General features: G+C 41.5%; 1 protein-coding gene across 1 annotated transcript in view; it reads right to left on the bottom strand.

Moving 5' to 3' along the window:
* Nucleotides 1-689: 689 nt before the first annotated feature.
* The window catches only part of PDIA5 (protein disulfide isomerase family A member 5), a 97,068-nt gene continuing 77,710 nt past the window's right edge, over nucleotides 690-20,047 (bottom strand). Inside the window, exons 15-17 of the mRNA XM_058028508.1 lie at nucleotides 12,708-12,778; nucleotides 3,719-3,853; nucleotides 690-1,230 (exon numbers count right to left, since the gene is read on the bottom strand). Coding sequence (XP_057884491.1) covers nucleotides 1,150-1,230; nucleotides 3,719-3,853; nucleotides 12,708-12,778 — 287 coding nt within the window. The 3' untranslated portion in view covers nucleotides 690-1,149. The remainder of the gene's footprint in view (nucleotides 1,231-3,718; nucleotides 3,854-12,707; nucleotides 12,779-20,047) is intronic.

Raw genomic sequence — 20,047 nt, 5'->3', positions numbered from 1 at the left:
AAATTTATTTTTCGTTCCAAGTGAATCACAACTTCCTGCCCCTCCCTCTCCCCACCTGCAAAGACAGAAGTACCTCCAGATCAGCTTTTTTTTTGTTTAAGCATTAAAAGTGTTACACATTTCAACTGCTGCTGATACAGGTTTTACAGTGATGACTGTCAGAGACAGATTGTTTGTGCAACTCCTTAAGGAGCAAAAAGGAAAAATCCCTCCTACAAATGCAGATAAATTTGGAATGTAAACAGGTAATACACACAATTACTGCATTACCAGAAGTATTATGAATTTCTCAAAACATTTGAACATAACACTTTACAACACGTATTTGATATGACCCAATAATAACTTGAAGGGAAACTGTGTACCCTATAAGAATAACTATGTACCCCTATAAGATAGTCATTCCTGCCATAACTTACAGATACATTGACAGTATTGATGCCAAAGAAGGAGGGTTTAGTCTGATTGAACCCATGCTCTGCTGATTTTTAATGTGGGGCTTAATTCACTCAATACATTTTATAAAGGTATGTAAACAGTTCTGATTTAAAGACCAGAGAGGTTTAAATGAAATTAACAGATCTGGACGGGTCAATGTTAATGTCTTCATTAACTCAGATACCTTATTTATCCCTGAGCACCTTAAAATTGTTCCCCCCAAATCTCAGTCAAGAACACATAACTATTTCACAAGAATGAAAAACTTCATTTGAATAAATCTGTGTCTTATAAATCCCATTTTCCTGCGCTGATTTAAACAAAACATAACAAAAAATCCAAACCAAACCGTGTCCCCTCCCCTTTGTTTTTTACATGTACTGCAATATCGGAACAAAAATTTCACCCTAACAAACAACATCACCTACAGACACACTACAGACTACAAAAATATTGCATAGGAGTGTCAGTGGGCATAGTCTCCCAACATGAGAGAAAATGCTAAGTTTTCTTTAAAACATTATGGCAACATTCTAATTTATTTTCCTTTTAAAAATCAAGTGGTTTCACTTTATTTCAAAATTGTACAAAATGGCCATGGCTGTTTATAAAAAAAAGTCTCTGTCTTGAGAATATGTGAAGTCTCAGGTGCATCAACAAAAGACCTGGAACCATTCACAGTGCAGCGGAAAGCTTCTTTTGAGGCAGAAACTACAATTCATCCTTCTTCTTTCCTACTCTTTCATGATCTCTTTCTCTCAGGGTTCGCATGAAAGTGGTGAATCCAGACTCCTGGTTTTGAAGGAAGAAAAATATGGGTCATATTTTTACCAACAAAGCAAAACAATGCATCAAGAACACTTTGAGCTTCTGTATCCCAGCAGAATATAAACTAAGAAGCAGTTGTTTTATTTCTGTAGCCCACGGCAGAATAGAAACCAGGGAGCAGGTACTGCTTCTGCACTGCCTCATCCTGCCATGCTCTGGTCCTGTGCTGCTCCACTGCAAGGGGGAAATATCCATGCACATCCCACATGTCAAACTTTGAAGAGATGGGACACAGAGGAAAACGTCCCTAAAACTCATAGGACAAGGTAAAATCTGTCCCTAGAAGTGCCATTGATAACTTTTTGTTGAAAATACTCAAAAGATATTTTCAAGCTGTCTTTGTATGCTGAGTAATTTTAAAGGCAGTTACTGGATTGTTTGTTGACTATACACACATTTGCCACTCATCCTCTAATAGTTTTGATCACAATTTTTCTCCTTCTCCAAATATTCCAATGATGGAAATCACTTTTTTTTTTCCCCCAAGTTACTATTAAAATTATTATCAAAAATTTCAAACCTGGTTGTCTAGATGCCAACCTCTGTATTTCAACAACTTATGATTTAAGGCTGTTGAATGCCTCCAGTTTCCTTTTCCAAGGCAAGCTGTGAACACAGCTCTCAGGCATTTCAAAAGGCTCAGATGGGTGGAGGTGTGAACACCTGTGTTGGAATACACTGTCTACTGGTACCCCAACACTGAAGTTTTCTGGGAAAGTGACACTGCTCCCCCTCAATCTGACCATTTTTGCATTTGAACAATCACAGAACATACCACTCAAAACTGGCAATGAAGAGGGAAAATACCAAAGGTAGAGAGCCACTAACAGAAGTTAAAGACTTAAAAGAATGATGTGGAGCAACAAAACAAAATAAATTCAACACAAACCATCAGGCTGGTAAGCTTTTAGAAGGCTGAACAACAAAAAGCTTTTCCAAAACTATTCACTATTCTTCCACTGTAAATAAATGAAGTGACATGCTTCAGCCCTTTGTCACCTGGAGACATCTGGCAATCAGCAGCCCCCATGACAGGCTCTGTGCTAAGCACTGCCTCCAGCATTACCCTGATAAGGGATAACAAACCCCAATTCAATGCTGCACAGGCAGAAGACCGTAGGGTCCCCAGAGAGGTGGAAGGGGAACAAAGCAGCCATCAGCAGAGAGACTGGGATGTTCCTCTTGGGTAATTTTTACCCAAGAAAGGGTTGGCTGCATATAGGGGATTTGTTAGTCCACTTTCCAGCATATGGATAAATATCTCCTAACTCCTGTGGCCTCAGAGCATTCCTGTATTAGATATAAATTCTTTTTATCAGCCACCACAGATCCTTCCTTTATGTATCATTTCTCTAAGAATGGGTTAGAAATGCAAAAACTGCAGCTGAAATCTTACTTCAATTGTTGGCTGCTGCACCTATCTTTACTTTTGTGTAAAAAGTACTTTTAAGAAAAGATCCAGAATTGGAACTAAACACAGTATCCATAACAACGGCTGGATCAGCACCATGAAATGGTAATTACTGAAGTCCAAGTAGGCTGAAGAAAACTGGGAGGTGAAGCTCCATGAAGACTTCCCCAAGATCCTGACTAACAGAGAACCTCAGAACCTGGCTTTTTAATTCATGCTTCTATATAATTTTCTGAGCTCTAACAGCAGCAATAACTTTCAGGCAAGAATCTTTTTTCAAAATCACTGCATGGCTCAAAGACCCCAAGTTTTTCTTGCAGATCAATGGCTGCTGAGGAGTAACCTCCCTCTAGGCGGGGAGGCCCACAAATAATTGAATTGCTTCCTTATTTTCAGGCACTTTACAACCACTGAAGCCATTATGCCATTTCTGCCCCCATTTCTTGCACTCATAGCATATAATTAGCTGGCCACAGCAGGACAAAAGAATGAAACTTCAGCCCAGGGGTAGATGGCACAATCTGTCTTCCCATCCTGAGTGCCAGGAGTGAATCTGATTCAGGGCAAATGAGATATTTACTTTCCTCCAGTCTCCAAAGGACAGCTTTGTCCTGGCTCTAAAACCAATGGTCTGTCACCATTTGGCAGCCTGGTGGATCTGTAACACGTTTGCAGTGTCCATGCAATCCAGAACTGACAGGAGTTAAACCCTGTATTTTCTGGCATTTCTGCCAGCAGCACATGCAATAAACCCTTCCCTTTCACTCAGTCCAAATTCACTCACAGACTTCAGCTTAAAGAATAAAATATACAAAGCATATTACCAAATCTAATCCTTTTTCCTCTTCTCATGCTCCTAAAAATAGACCAAGAGTGTTCCTAATGCAGAGATGTACAGGGGTGTGGTACACTATGATTCATCCATGTAAGACAGCAACAGAGGCATGGTAAAAATCCACTCTGCAGTTTTCATTTGCAAGGCAGGACAGGCAGAGGGGGCTTTGCTCCCTGTACCAGGTGATGGCTCTTGCTTTCACTTACCCCTCGATCTCCAGTATATTTTTCCACAAATTTCCCGTAGTTGTAATAGTTGAAGGTGGGGTAGCCATCGACCCCCTCCTGCTTACACAGGTCATGATTCTGTCCTTTGGCACAGTCCACTGCAGCGTAGGCGATCTGAAACACAAGAGATCACTCTGAGGCATGAGAGAACAAAGCAAGAACCCATTTCATCGTGATGCTGCTGCAGCTTAGCCTTAGCACTGAGAGAGACACAAGTCTTCTGCCAAACAGGCAATGGCTTCTGTAAGGGCTTAGCTGTGGAGAGACAGCAGAGGATGGTCATCACCTGGCCTGTGCATGGCAGGTTCAACTCTCAGAGCAGAAATCACCTTTGCAGCCTTCCCACTGAGCTCTCTGTTAGACTCCAAACAGGAAATTCCAGAGGCTTTATTAAACCAGAGGCTGGTTTAATAAAACCAAGTGCAGGCACACTGGTCACAGCTCTGTCATGCTGCAATATTTTTCCTCCACTTTTTTAAAGTGATGAATTTTAAGTGATGAACAGTGACAATGGTTTTGGTGATGGTAATGACCCATCTAACCCATCCTGATTCCCATGGCATTGCAAATGCTTGGAAAAGTTACCAAACATGGCTGGTCACTAATGCAGCCTATTCACAGATTAATGATTTCTACTCCAAATAGCTTTTCTGAACTCCATGCAGTTCTTCCAGTCAGATGGGGATGGGTGAGAAGCCAAGCATCATCTGTCAAGCACTGCATGTAGAGAAAAAGGTTCCTTCCTTACAATCTCAGCCTGGGTTTGTATTTCCTTTCCTGTCTTCTTCCAGGATTGTACATTATATGCAGCCATTAGCAAAGTGGGCTTTAATTCCTTTTTAAACCTCTAGATGCTACTGTCACACAGACAAACCCTGAGTAGGAGAGAGCCTGCCACACTTTCAGCCTATTGACAGTGGAGCAACACCCTCAGTCCCTGCCTGCTTCCACACAGGCAGGGCGAGGACACACAGCCTCCCAGCCCCAGAGCAGCAGCTCGGAACATTCAACACTGACTCTGTGAAGTATTGAGGAGGGGCTGCCCTTAACAGTTCTGATGCTGAAACAAAATGTAATTCATAGGCTTCTACTCCAAGCAACTGAGCCCTGTGCTGTGATTCCTTCCTGACTGTTCCTGTGAGCAGCAGCTGGGGCTCTGAGTGCAGGTGCTCACATAAGCTCTGCCTTCACAGCAAGCACGTTAAAGTACAACCTATGTAAAGAAACCAAACAAATTAGAGGAATGACTTCTTGCAACTTTCTTGTGGGTTACAATTTATCAAGTAATTTCATAGCAGACATATCCTAATTTGAAATTTCCATTCCACAAGCCTCCTTCAAACAGCTGATCAAAATACCTTTTGCTTGCATGACTTTAGGGTTGCGGTTGAACTGTTCTTCCATAATTAAAAGATCACTTAATATTCCACAAAGTCCTCCTGTTTCATGGTGACACTGTCAAAATGGGAAAACCTGATCTCATTATCCTAGCAGTAATTAAAGAGATTGGCAAAGCCAATTTCAGTTAATTTGCTTGTTTTGTTTAGGCTTTGAAAGCCTGACAAGACGATTCTCAGTATGATCTCGCTTGGTCTGTCTTCAATTGGACAGTACTAGATAAAGTGAACAGTGTTCTTACCTTAAATATCTGGTTTCTGATTTTAAACATTAATAAGGCTATTACAGAACCAGGAGTCTTGAAAGCTGTTAAAAACGTGTATGATCCTATTTTTCTTCTTTTTGTAAATACAAAGAATCCTGCACATTCAGGGCCAATTTAAATGAAAGATTAGGGATAATAAACTGTAGAAGGGTTTCATCTAAGTATTTCTGCCTTCCTGACCTCGGCAGCCAGCCAAAATTCAGAACTCTGTTGGCTATTTCTGTGTAAAGAAAAGCTTAGAATGGAGACAAACTTTTATTTCATGACACAGCACGAAGTAGAAAGAATACCAGAAGTCCTGATTTCCTAAAAACTAGAAGAATAAATAAAATAATCTTTTTTCACACTGTTCTAAATATCACACAGGGAGAGATTACAGCCAGAAAAAGGGGAAAGTATGCATGTGCTCGTCCAGATCTTAGTAGCTGGTTTGAGGCATTCAACTGTTGTGACTGATGACCCATCTGTTCTCAGTGTCTTGGAGATTAAGAAAATTAGTTTTTAGTACACTGGAAGGAAGAGGGAAGAAGGAAAAGCAACTCTCTTTATCTGGAAATATCTAAACTGGTACCTCTGGAAATATCTAAACTGGTACCGGCTGGAGCAGAGCGTCCAATTTAATTCACCTTTTGGCTTTTGTGAGAACGGCCCCCAGTGAGGAGAGGGTGCAGTGCAGGAATGCAGTGCTACAAGCCACTGTTAACCTTGTTCAGAACATCCTCACCAGTTGCCTCAGAACAGATGACTCACGGATGTTTAAGAGGTGGCTTCTGACAGAAACACTCGGTAGCATCCTTGAGACACAGCTCTCCTCCCCAGCACATGCCAACCTAAGCTGGCCCATCTGTGCCTCAGTTGGGCACACAGAGATCCCAGTCTGTGTGTCCACGGCAGCCACATGAGCCCAGTGTCTAATCCAACAGGTCTAACAGCACATCTGGAATAGTAGCTGGGTGATGTGCCCATGGCCTGTCCCCTATGCAATGCTCCTAATGCAAGCTCCCACACAGCCCCACCACTGCAGCCACCATTTTGAGCCCAGCTCTTCAGAACACACAAGTTTGGTTATTTTTGCAGCCAGGGAGAGAAGAGGAACGGCGATTTTCAAAAGCCTTGTAACTCATACGGACGTGAGCAAAATTTCATAGAGGAACATCTAATTCCCAAGGCTGTATCTGAAGCTGCATTCAATGCCTGCTGCCAACATGGCTGAGTAAGAGTACTTAGGAGAGCTTGAGTGATTACTTTAGAGTGGAAATGTTAAGGCAGCCTAAATATAGAGGTTGCTACCATCTCTGTGCACTCATTATCATAGCATCACAGGCCTAATTGTCTTGCCTGTCTCACAGCGGAAGATCAAATATAGTGCACTGAGAGAGGAGAAAAGTGATGCTGGAAAACACTTGTAGCAAAACACACTTCTGGACTGAGGACCAATTCTCATCTCCATTCCATCAACTCCAGACAGCTGAACTCTCAGACTCACCAGAATTTCAGCAAATAGCACTGATGCCCTTTGCTTCTCTCTGTTTGTGTTTTCATGGACTGTGAATACTGAGCTCCATTGCTGATAGAGAAGAGCTCTGTCACTCTGAATCCCTGCATGTTTCTACTGAAAGGCTGCATGTAAAAAGATGCAGAATTCTGGCTCAAGTGAGCAGTGATACACTGTAGGGAAAGTTTCCTCTCATTCTCAACTCTCTTAGCAACAGTCAGCTTTTCTGCTTCACTGGAAAAGGAAACTGAGTCAGGAAAAGTAACAACCCAAAAAAACCTCTCTCAAAATGTGGTTAAAGACTTCTGGAGAATATGATCCTCATAATCAACTACCAGCAACAAGTTACAGAGAAGTGCACTGGAGAGCACAGGTTAGCAAGACCTGTATGCTCTGACCTGCAAACCCACTAAGTTTATTCAAGCAGAAGCTGCAGACATATTAAGCGTAAGACAACCATAGTAGGTGTCCAAGAGCCAAGACATTTGGTATCACTTCTCACAAACTCCCTCTCATCAAGAGGGAAAAACCCTCTAAAAATATGTGAGAGAAAGAAACTCTGCTAACACAGGTCTAACATTTATGAGTGTGTGTATATATATATGTCCATTATGGAAAAATCCAGTGTAATAGCTTTCAGAAGGCAAGATTGATTTTAGGGAGATTTTGATTGTTAGGGCTAAAATTTAATTTCTTGAGCTTTCCTCTAACCAGAGGGGAAAATCCACTGAAAAAACATTTCAGGGAGAAAAAGCTGTAAGTGCTATATCTGCAACATGCACAAAACTCCACGGGATTATGGATTCTCTGTAACCCAAAGCTCTGCTGCCTAAGATATTGACAACACATCATTATATACAAGTCCTTTCTCCAGAGCCAATGCTGTTCAGGTCTATCTACAGGCCTGTTCAGGAGCTGTAGCAGGAATAGAAATGTTATCAAATGAAGAGATAATCAATGAGAGACTGTGGACCCTAAAGGAAGTTTCCTGGAGTATATCCAACTTTCTTAATTATACAAGTAGTTCCTCGTAACTGGTGTGCACTCTATAATAATTAATAGTATCAGGGGAGTATGTACAGTAAAGCATAATAATGACAACAGCAACAACAGTAACCCACCAAATAAGTATGCATTTCTCCATAGTCAGGATAGGTTAATATGGGTCTGGAAACATCTGGGACTGGAAAATAACTTTACTTGAAAAAGAAATCCTACAACGTTTTGTGGTTCTACCAAAAAACTGGGAGCTTAACTACAGAGCTGCAAACTTAACTCAGCATGGCAATAGACTGTGAGCAGTGTAGGAGCAGCTCTGAAGAGCTCTGAGGAAATAGAGCATGGCATATTTTTCAGATGAAGAGGACTGATCACAAAAGCTGAGCTGTTGCAAAAACCAGAACTTTTCATTTAGGTGCTTCAGTAGAAGTGGAGCTATGCCAAAAATATGACCACTGATCTCCAGGTGCCCCAACTGTAACAGAAGGGTGATGCCTTATTTTCTTACTAAGTGTTAGAAAGAAAATTAAGTACTGGCAGCATAATCTAATCATACATCAGAAATCACAGTTCCCTTCCAACAGATTTATGAAACAACTTTTTGCTTTAGAGGGATCTTACAGGTAAGAAACACAATTACACTGAGCGGTTCAAACAGATGTGTAGAAAATTGAAAGTGGGATCCCTTGACCTTCCAGGCAACTCCTCCTTTCTGTTCTTAAAGCTTTCTTTTTAACAGTTTGCCTCCCAGTCCACACATGATGATCCAGTAAAAATAACCCCCTGCAATCCTAGCTGCTCTCCAGTTAAAATATGTACTGCCACACAGTGGTTTATTGATTCAAGAAAATAAATCTCTGCTAGAGCTAATATTGACTTTTGTTATGAAAATTGAAGTGAATAGCTAACTGAATATTGATTTGAGAGAGGAATGATATTTGATAAGCTTTAAAAAAGTAAAAACAAAGTTGCAGCATGGAAATAAATGTTTCCAAACAACATTTTAAAAGTAGAATCAATTTCAGATGACAATTACCTGTTTACTAGTAAAAAAGTCTGTTGTTGCCAAATATCTTGAAAGCACCTGTAAATAAGACAGATGTGCATTCTTCCCTATGATTACTCCATAGGTTTCTATTTATATCAGCTGTTCTGGATCCCAACAGCAGTTAGGGACTGGTCTGCTAAAGCTTGCTGCAATTCAGCTACTGCTCTCAAAGTGAAAGGCCTTGCAAATGGGAGATTCATTATGAGTTGCCCTGGTGTGGCATGGCATCATTACAGGAGGTGCAGTTCATCAGCTGCTCTCAATGCAGGCCTATTTGCAAAGGGGACATCCATTAGTACAACATGATGCACAGTGCTAACATCACCATATTTAATGAGTCTAATTAAAAAGAAATTCAGCACAGGCTTTTTAAGCAAACAGGGATCAAATTCCTTGCCAAACTAAAATATTATCTCATTTGGATAACTCTGTACAGTCATTTGGTTGGTATAATAATTTTAAACTGTGATTCACAATACACATTGGGGACCCACCAGTTTTAGTGCTGACTGACCCACTAACACCCAGCTCACCCCATTTGCTGCACCCTTTCCAGCAATTGCTGCCACAGCTGTTTCTGTGGGAACTCACTGGAACCCAGCTGTGGTGCTGGGATTTGGGTCAGTGCATTTGTATAGGAACAGCCTCCTGTGAAAATGGGAAGACTGGTCAAAAAGCAGCTCCTTTGCAGGACTGTCAGAGGAGAGGCCTTGAAGAGTCGAGAGCTTTCCTTCAGCAAATCCAAACTGGAACACCACAAATCAGTTCCTTCAAGCTGACTTTGGGATCAGCCAAAAGGCAGAATGCAGATTTTTTAAAGATTTAGTTTTCAGGAGAGACTGTGGAGCAGTTACTGAACATGCCTTCCTGCTCTTCAATCTGTTCAGCTAAGTGACAGCCCTCACATTTGCATTTTCTGATCTTCACTGGTCACTGCCAGAACTTGAGCTGTGGGGCACTGGCCATGGGCTTTTCCCTGGCAGCTGCATGCCAAGGCCACAGTGTCCCAAGCTAAGAATGCTCCAGATGGCTTTTGTTTTTCCATCTTTTTTTTTCCTTTTAAATAACTGAAACAATATGCTCACTGCCGTAGGAGTAGCCTCTCCACTGATCTGGCCCTACTGGCACTGGATTTCTCCAGGAAGATGGGAAGACTGAAGGCTCTGGTTTGTTGGTCTCAGCCCGAGCCGTGTTTTGCAGCAGCCACAGGATTGCCCCAGGCCAGCGAGCAGGCTGGGGACTCTGGCTAAAACCACCAGCAGCGATGTGGTCAATGAGAGCTGACATTTGGGGCCAATGTTCCAAGCAGTGCATTTTTAAACTCCAACTCCAGCAGTGCAGATGATGAAAAAGTACAGAGCATTACACACAGCCCCAGGGGAGAGGGGCTTCAGCGCCAAAACCAAGAGACACGTACTTAACAGCTTCAAGCTCTGCTCATCTTCAAAATTCCAATGTAAAGACTCAAAGTCTCCCAAAGGATACCTTTTAAGATACCATCTATAACCAATTCAAGGCTGGAATGTTTTTGATTGTTCTTTGGCTTCTGCAGGATTAAATGTTTAATTAAAAGACCCTTCTTTTAAGAAAAAGATATATGCAAAAATACTCTATTAAGTGAAAAGCTTTCTCCGGGGGGGGAAAAAAAGGACACTACTATAGAAATGAAGTAGTGAAAAGAATCTACTACTTAAAATGAAAATTAGTAATCTTGCCCTGTTTTTGAAAGAATAAATACTTCCTTTCTCTTAAGCAGTGATTTTACTGGTTTGAAACCCTACAGAACTACAAATTAGTTTGAAGGCTCAGTCCAGTTTGAAACACGGGAATATGAAAACTGTGCTGCTTCTGGGAACAGCGATGTGCTCTTCTAAAGTCTAAAACAGGTTTGTTTTCTTTTCCACAAACTGGCAGCAGGAAGCACCTTGGCAGGTTATAGCTGTACACAATTAAATAGGGGCTCCCAACATAATCAACCCCTGGCACTTTCATAAGTCATTGGGGTGGAATAACACCATTCTCCCTAACTGCACACACCTCTTTAAAACTGTACCAGCCTTAATATTCCCTCCTGGCTCTCCTGTTCCAACTCATTACATTTTATATCTCCCCACTCCAGCCTTAAACTGAAGTCAAGAGGTGCAACCGTCAATCACTGCTCTGCTCCTGGAGTCCTTTCATAACCTGCACTCTGAAGGAAAAGCTTCCCAGGCCTGCACTTCCCACCACCACCCTGTCCAGCTAACTGTGGCAGGATTCTGGTTGCTTGTTAATACATCCTGGGGCTCTAATAAGCAAGTCTCACATTGTTTGGTACATTTGTTTCAGCTCCTCTGACTGAAATTTTAATGAGTTTCGGAAAGAGAGGCTTCGTTTGGAACTACCAGAAAAGTGGGAAAACAAGGATACTTTCTCAGAGATCTTGGAAACAAAGAAGTAACCAAAAGGCATCTGAGCAAACTCATTTACAGCAGTAGTAGAACTAAAAGCTGCATGCCTATGAATCTTCTGTGTGCCAGAGGGCAGAAGTGATGGACTAATTTATGCAGTCAGTGATACAAGAATGATTTGTTTCTTGTCAATCTGATGCATTCTCTGTGAGTTACAGAACAGATGACAGGAAAAGAAAAAAATTACAAAAATTCTTCTGTTATGGAGTACAGCTGTTACAAAATTACCTCTTCATTTAGAACACAGAATAGGATAAACTATTTCAGCTGGATAGGACCTACAAGGATTATCTACTCCAGCTGCCTGACCAATTCAGAGCTGACCAAAAGTTAAAGCCTGTTGTTAAGATGTTGTCCAAATGTCCTTAAACACTGACAGGCTCAGGGCACTGACCAGCTCTCTGAGGAAGCTTCTTCCAGGGACTGTTCACCCTCTTGGTGAAGAAGTGTCTCCTACTATACAGTCAGAACCTCCCCTGGCACAGCTCTGAATTATTCCCACATGTCCTGTCACTGGATTCCAGGGAGAAGAGCTCAGCATCTTCCTCTTCGTTTCCCATCCTGAGGAAGGTGTAGAGGGCAATTTCCATATTAAATTACCCAATCTTTTTCTTGCCACACCTAAACACAAAGCAGTTGTGTAGGTGGAAAAAATTCAGAGATCAGAATGAAATACTGAAAGATATCAAACAGGTTCCTAGCTAGTTATCTGGTTAAATCCAGAGGCTCAAGTGTTTTTTTGATTTTTTTTAATCCTAGATCTCCATGTGCTCAGTGAAAAAGTGGTTCAGCTGATGCAAGGAAATTATCCAGTGTGATTCAGCCATTGAATGAATTTTCAAGGCTGAAGCACCAGGGTCCTAGAAGAGCATCCTGGGCTCAAGTCAGCCAGTTTACAGAAATATATTGTATTTTGTGCTATGCAAGCAAGAATTAGTTAGTTATGTGACTGAGGGCGCCTCAGGACTATCACACAACTTGTGGTTTCTCTACATGCACCCCAATAGCTGATAAAAGTTGAAGGGGAATGGAGATTATATTAATTATATTTATTTAATCCCCCAATGAGAAAGAATTGTGTTTCATACAAAGACTTAAACATAAAACACAGCAAATTAGGGAAAACAGAACAGGTTGGCAGTATAACTCAATTTGACCATAAAAGATAAAACCCCTATGATGCAGATACATTTCTTTTAGTGTAACAGCAATTTTATCTACAAACCTATTACCTTATCAATAAGCAAAGCCTATAAAGTACAAATTATGGAAAATATTCTTAAATATCACAGAAAAAATTAACAGCAAGTTACCTTGCGATCTTCTTTAAAGACTTCAGCAGCAGTTGTGAAATGTGGAATGGCATTTTTACAGTGAGGACACCCTGTTTGACACAGGAAGAAAAAGACATCATAAATTTTAGTTGTAGGAAAGATACTGGGACAAACTCAAGACACAAGGTGAGTCAGTGAAAAATTTGAATTAAAAATCTCTCTAAACAGGAGCTCTCCAGTTCTGGAATGAGCAGGACAAAATGTGTGTCAGCTACACAAAAGTAAGCACATGTTTAAGATCCCTGTGACTTCAAGGAATTTGGGTGTAGGTTTACAGTTATTCAGCATCCTGTAATAGGGGCCACAGTGCAGGGGCTTTTCTCCATCACCAGTGCCCTAAGGGCACTTCCAGAGCACCAGCCACAGACAGACCTTTGCCCTGCTCTGTACCTCCTGGTATTGCCAGGTAGGTTTTTACTGCTGTTGCCACACATACTGGCTACAATTGGGCATGGGAATAAAGACAGCACAGCTGGGAACAGGAGGCTGGAAGCTGGAAAGGAAATTGCTGGGAGCATTTATAAGTATTTGGAAAAGGCCTGTGTTAAAGCCAAGCCATTGGGAACATAAGGGAGGGGAAGAAGGAGGAGGAGAAGCAAGTGCAATAGGTCAGACATCTTTCATGGATGGAGAGCAGATGTCCAGTCCCAGGTAAGGGTGACTGCTGCTGGCTTTCCTGGAGACCCTCCTGCTGTTCACCACAGCTGGGCAACCTCTGAAGAGTTTTACAGACACTGCACACAGGAACCCTAGAGCTTTGCATGGGAGATGGGATGATATCTTTGTACCACTGCAGCACTGAACAAAAGGCCAGCTAATCCCGTGCTTAAATACACACTGATTTGACTCAAACATTTCAGAAGTCACAGAAAGGAAATCCGAACTGTTATCTTGATTCAAGGTTCAGATATGAGTGCTCTCAATTCAGAAGCAATGTCTACAAATTATTGTCTATGAATAATCCAAAATCCTCTCAAAACATCATTACTATACTGTAAGCCTTTGAAAAGGAAAGTACCTGCATATGTGTAATAAATTACTTTTTTTCAAACCCAGCACAAAGGTTGATCCCAAGCAAAGACTCAAGACACTATTTTTTGCTTAGATGCACATTAAGAGAGGAATGGACACACTTCAGTCAAGCCTGTGTAATGCTGGCAGAGGAGTACATCTTGCTATTATTTCTGGGTAGGAACAGAAAAATCCCAAATGAGTTGCTCAGAAGCACCAATTACAGCTTATGCTACTGTTGTTTACCAGTATTTTACATGATGAACAAATGTCTGTGTTACTTTAAAATCAGGAGTGAACAAATGCCCTCTGAGGAGACTTGCAGCCACTCTCCTAAGCTGTGCTCACTCTTTCAGCTGAAAAATACTATCTCTTTCACAAGAAAAATAGTATCTGTGCATAAACACTGCACATCCTTTCCACAAAGGAAAGGCTGAATACCCCTTCCACTTCACCAAAATATAACTTCACTGCTTACATGCACCGCTTTGAATTTTAGAGCATTTCTTTCTTCAGAATAGGATTCTGAAAGCACTGCAGTGACACACCTGTGTAAATACACTGAGAGTCTGTGCAGTAGCTAAGAATACCAGAAAGTCAAGGGGATGTTTCCTGGGAAACTGAGGCACTTCTGTAAATCCATTTAATGGCTTCAAACTATTATGCAGCACGATGGCAGCTGTGTTTCAGTGGGAGACAGCACAGTGTTCTACAGCTTGCAAACTATTAACCTTGTTGAGTTGTTCTGCATTTGCCTGGAAGAAAATGGTCATGAAAGAAAAGGAGGAGGAGGAAGAAGAGAAGAAAGAGGAGGAGGAGGCTATGGTTTCAGGCTGCTCCCACGTCCATCAGCCCACTTTGGTGACCTATTTTCTCTCTTAGCACTTGTCTGGCCTGTCTGCCTGATACTGAAGAGCCTGCAGGTCAAACCTGCATCTGAACAAATCTTGCTTAATTTCCTGTACTGTGGGGGGATTGTCTCAGTTGCCTTGTTAACACTGCTCTACACAAATAAATCAGAACTGGTGACGACATCTAAAAAGAATTTCAGAAACAAAAAATGGATAAAAATCAGGCACCTCTAAAACAGGAACACTTGTTCTTAACTACATGCTGCACTTTTTCTGGAAAGCACTTCCAACTGTTACACTAAAACATAAAGGCTCTTAAAAACTTTAACCTTTCAGGTTCCCCTTTTTGCTTATGATCTTGAGTTTGAAATTTAGGTTTCACCCAAGAACATCTTGTAAACCCTCAATAAAAGATATCTCAGGACAGTAAGGCCTCTCTCAAAGCCCCTAGAGAAGTTGTAGCAGGTAAGAGCTCTTCATGAGACACATTCTGCATGAAAATGAGAACACAAATAACAAGCACATTCTTCCACACAAAAATACCAAATCCAATACCAAATCATGAGAAGTTACCTTCATTTACCCATCTGAAGCTCCATCCCTCCTCCCTTCACTCCTCCCTTGGCCCAACCTCCTTTCTTTACTGCACTGTGCTCACAAAACTAAAACACAACCATATGGCTTTTGGCAGAGCTGCCTCCAAGTCCAGTAGGCATTTTGTTAGCCTTGGACATCCATCCACGGAACAGATGTGAATGCTACACTGAATTCCCAAGGAGTTTCAAGGAGTCACTGAAAAAGGGGGAAGGAGCACATCATATGGAACAGCAGAACTTCATCTGTTACAACTTAGAAGGATTGCCAAATGCAGCAAACATTTGGAAGTCACCCAACCCAGTCATTCTATTTAAAGCACACATGCCAAAAAAAATAAAAGCAGAGGTTGATGTCTTCATTTTGACAGACGGAAAACTTGTTCTCCCCATTCCCTCTTCACACCCACTATCACACGTTTATTTTAAGTGTTAACACTATCTTCTAGATTCGAAAGTGCAAGGAAAGGAAATGTACTGAGCACAGTACATGAGGATAGGAAGTGTGCAGCTTCCTCACAAAGGAATTTTCAGATGGGCTGCAGTGGAAAGAGATTAAACTGGTGGCATACGAAGGTGTGGGTAAGGTGTCAAGAGCCAAAAGGTCCTGCCCTTTCTCAGTCACTATGGTCTAAACAAGTTGGAAAATTCATTTTAGTTTAATAATTTGGATCTTATGGTAAGCACACAGACTTCCTGCAAGGACAAGAAGTAGACTTTTTAACTGAGCAGCACTGAAAAACAGCACTGAAAAGCAGCACTTCTGGGAGCAGAGCCTTCTAACACAGATGCAGGGCTTTGCTTTAACAATTTTCTTTTTTCATTTTTACAACAGTGTCAAATTTGATCTCAACAGGGTTAAGAGCACATGTGAACTTAACAGTAATTTCCTGTGCCTGACTTGAGAAATGTGAAAAAAACCTGCTCCTGAAATATCCAACCTTTCCACAGGATCCCAATACTGGCACTGAAAACCTCTAATCATTCCTGCACATCTCAAGATAACTCCATTTCCTACTGCAGAAACACAGTTGCATCACCTGGTAGGAAAACAAGAGAGTTTGACATCTCAGGCACGTGCCATAGCATGTGCTGAGGCCATTCCCTGCTCACAATCAGCAAACAATACAGCTTTAACAGAGCTCTAGTCAGGCACTCGGCTCTGTGCTCAGAATTTGGCTCTCTGGAGGACTCCCCATACAGTCCCTGGTGGCATCTGCTCCCCCTGACCTGCTGGGGCACAGGGGCTGCCTGCTTAAATCACAGGTCCCAAACAGCTGCAGCTGAGGAGTTCTGAAGTTCTCTTTGCCCTTCTACTACAAATTTAAAAATGTACACAAACCCAGTATTTTCTACAAGGTTTTTCTCCACCATTCATGTTGTAAAGTTGGTAGGAGATGTGGTACAGTCACAGCAGGCACCATCACATTCCTCACCTTGAAAACCAAGTAGTTCTCAATTGAGCCAGTACATGAGAAATATGGTTTCTGTGGGAAAAAATCAAGAGGAATGGCTGATGAACAGCAGACGAGGGAAATCAAGCAAGCAAGCAAGCAGGCTTCACTCAGAGCCATTATCACTGAGGGGAGAGGGAGTCAGATTAAATCTCCTCTAATTAGAGAGGCATTTAAAGGAAAGCTACTGGGTCTTTAGGGAAATGAAGTGATGGAAAATATATAACCCAGCTTGTTTTCCACAGACTGGATTCACTAATAGCAGGAACAGCCTCAAGGTACAGCACCTTCTCAGGGTATCTTTGAGGAAAGACCCAAGGAGCCAGCACTGGTTTGGGCACAGAAAGGGGCTGGAACTTCATTCTTGTGGAAATACTGCTTTGAGGACTGTGAAGAAGAACTGCAGGGTTGAGTTGGATGTGTTTTCCAAAATGATGCCACAACACATTTGTTACATGATGCAAAACAAAGGTAGCACATGGGGTAATAGAAAAATTTAACTATGTGCTCACATCACCTTGAGAACTGATTTTTTGGGTTTTAAACAAAAAAGAGACTAAGAAAAATAATATAAATCCATTTTTCAGGTACAGTAAGAATGACACAAAATTGATATGATGTGGTAGCAATTTGATAATTTTTCAGACATAATAATACCCATAAAAACATTTTCCATAATTGCAGGATCCCATGGGATGCAGAAGGGATGCAAAGAGGGTTTCAAAGCACTGGAACAATCTAGTGAATAACCTACATGTCTTTATCGCGTTCAAATGGAAAATTTTTCATTGAACAGGGCTTCTTTTTTTAAACCAATGAATTGCTTAGAGATGATAGTGAGTCAAAAGTAAAACTTTAGAGATTCTTAAAACTTCAGTGCACAAAGGTATTAGGACCAGATGGCAATTCTAAAGATGTCTCAAGAGTAGTGCATGAAACAGATGCACCCTGTTGTACAACAGTCACCTCATTACATTTAAAATAAAATTGTGGCAAATTTTCAGAACTGCCTAAAGGAATCAAATCCTCTTTCCAAAACCACAGGTTTCTACTTGTTTAAATACGAAAAAACATTCTTTAAGTTAAGTTACTTCATGCTTTGTTTAATTTGAAACTACAAAGCCCAGTAATATAATATAACCTCTCTACAGCTGAACAGTACAAGGTTAATTCAGTTTCCTTAGAAGAGAGGAAGCTGTATTAGCATAGCACATAGAAGAAAGGTGAAGCTGTTTTTTAATGAATATAAATCAAAAGCTAACAATTTGTACAAAATATATAAAGCAAGCAAATGGACATCAAAGCAGTACCTAGAGTCAGCAGAAGTAATAATGATGTTTTAAGTATATAAGGGGCTTTAAATGTATTAGAAGCAAAAAAATCCAAACAATGCTAGCAATACAGCTTTGAAAGAAAATTATGGAGTTGTCAAAACGAACTTCACTGAATATATAAGTTAAAATTGTAAGCAGATGTGGAGGGGGCCTCTATGCCTGGCACCTCTGAAGTGCTGTTTGCAGTTCTGGGCCCACAAATCAACAATGAGTTCAAACTGGAGGGGATTCAGAAGACCGTAAGAAAAACAACAGAACTGAAAGACGTGTTTCATGGCAAAGGGACTCAGGAAGCTCAGTGTGTCAGCTTAAACCCAAAGATTAAGAAATGATAGAAATTGAGAAAAGTCAGTCTCTAAATTTCATTATAACAAGCTATTCAAGCTGGGCGCCAAAGGCTGAGTAAGCTCCAGAGCTGGTTGCATGCTGAAGCCAGTCAAATTTAGATGGAAATTCACATTCCCTATCACTAGTAAATTTTAGTCTGAAAGGAAATGGTTTTGTAAAAGAGCTGGTTTCACACAGTGGCTCTGTACCTGATCAGAAGACAGCTGTCCTTGGCGCGCATGGCTGAGCTGAGGTGCTCAGCAGTGCCATGGGCTGGCTGTGCTCGTGGCTCCATCTCCGAGCGGCCGGGGCTGCAGGAGTCAGCACTGCCCGTGGGTCAGGCAAGGACGAGAGCCCCTGCCAACCCCAACCTGAGCATCCCAGCTAGAACACTGCAGCAGCACTGACTGGGCATTTTGCCTTCAGAAAGCACTCCCTTATACCTTCTGCCCATCAGTAACACATCATGATTTATAACCCTACCGGTGTTGTTGCCGTGCGTGCTTTTAGCATCTCATATGTAATAAAATTCTGATAAATAAAGTCACAAAGTGGTGTGCATATATTTTACATGAGGGTTCTTTTTAAGGAGAGAGTTTAAACATGCACACATTATAATGCAGACTGCTTTCATATTAAATACACTAACTTAAACTGTCAGTACTTGCATAACAAAGTCCTGGCCAACTCCTTAGAGGAGATCTGAAAGCCCAGTGATTTGTGAGACCGTGGCATTTGTGCTGTCTGTGCTCTACCCTCAGCATGAGAAAGGGCTCTGCTCCCCCCTCAGCCCCCGGCTTCCTTTAGTGCCTCTCAACGGGTGATCTCAAATGCTTTAACTAATATCAATTAATTACCCTTCAAATTGCTCCTAAGAGAGACAGACGTGATTATCCCCCTCTGTCATTACATCCAAGGTTAAACAGAGTCAGGAAGAGGTTAAGTGACTCTCAGGGTTCACAATCCTGCCTGACAGGGAGCCAGGCTGCAAGGTGCTGACTCCATTTGCTCAGCTGTGAAACCATCAGGGCCTCGGAGGGCTCAGCACGTGGCAGGATGGAGCCCTCAGCATGCAAAGCACAGAATGACTTTCCAATTCCCCATCTCTGCTTGAAATCATCCCCGTTTAAATAACAGGGGTAGATAGTGCCCTGTGTTACTGGCTTTTAAATGACTGCAATTCTAAGCAAGTGCAAGCAGCAGCTCTGCACAGCTATCAAAGCCAGCCCGGGAGCTCGCACACCACAGAGCCAAGCAAAGCCTGTTTCCACTTCAAGAGTTCCAAGCGATTAACTAGAATTAAAACCAGAATATTACTTGGTCAATCAAGGAAAGACAGGCCACAGACAGTAATTGCACAGATAAGAGCTGGAAAAGGGTATACTGCTTAAACCAATGCAATTTGTGTGGCTACAGGAGTTATTGAATCCACAGGCAGATTTGAGAAAGACATTTGGAGATGAAACTGAAAGGTTAATTCACTTTGTTTTACCAGTAGAGAACTGGAGGGCTTTTTATTGCTTATGTGGACCCAAAGATCACTTGATGACATGACCTGACACTACAGAATAATCATATCTCTAAGACATGAGTAATTGAAAGAGGGTGACATGTCCTTTGATTTGAAAAATGTTATGAGGTTTTCAGTTAAGCACCAGGTGAACCAAGCCTTGTCTGACTACTCTTAACAACAGGTAAACTACTCCAAATTTCACAGCCTGCTGGTAGATTTTGTTGAGTTTTTCCCAA

The sequence above is a fragment of the Melospiza georgiana genome, chromosome 7 (genome assembly GCF_028018845.1).
Source record: "Melospiza georgiana isolate bMelGeo1 chromosome 7, bMelGeo1.pri, whole genome shotgun sequence".
NCBI lineage: Eukaryota > Metazoa > Chordata > Aves > Passeriformes > Passerellidae > Melospiza > Melospiza georgiana.
This window is presented reverse-complemented; position numbering and strand designations above follow the sequence as displayed.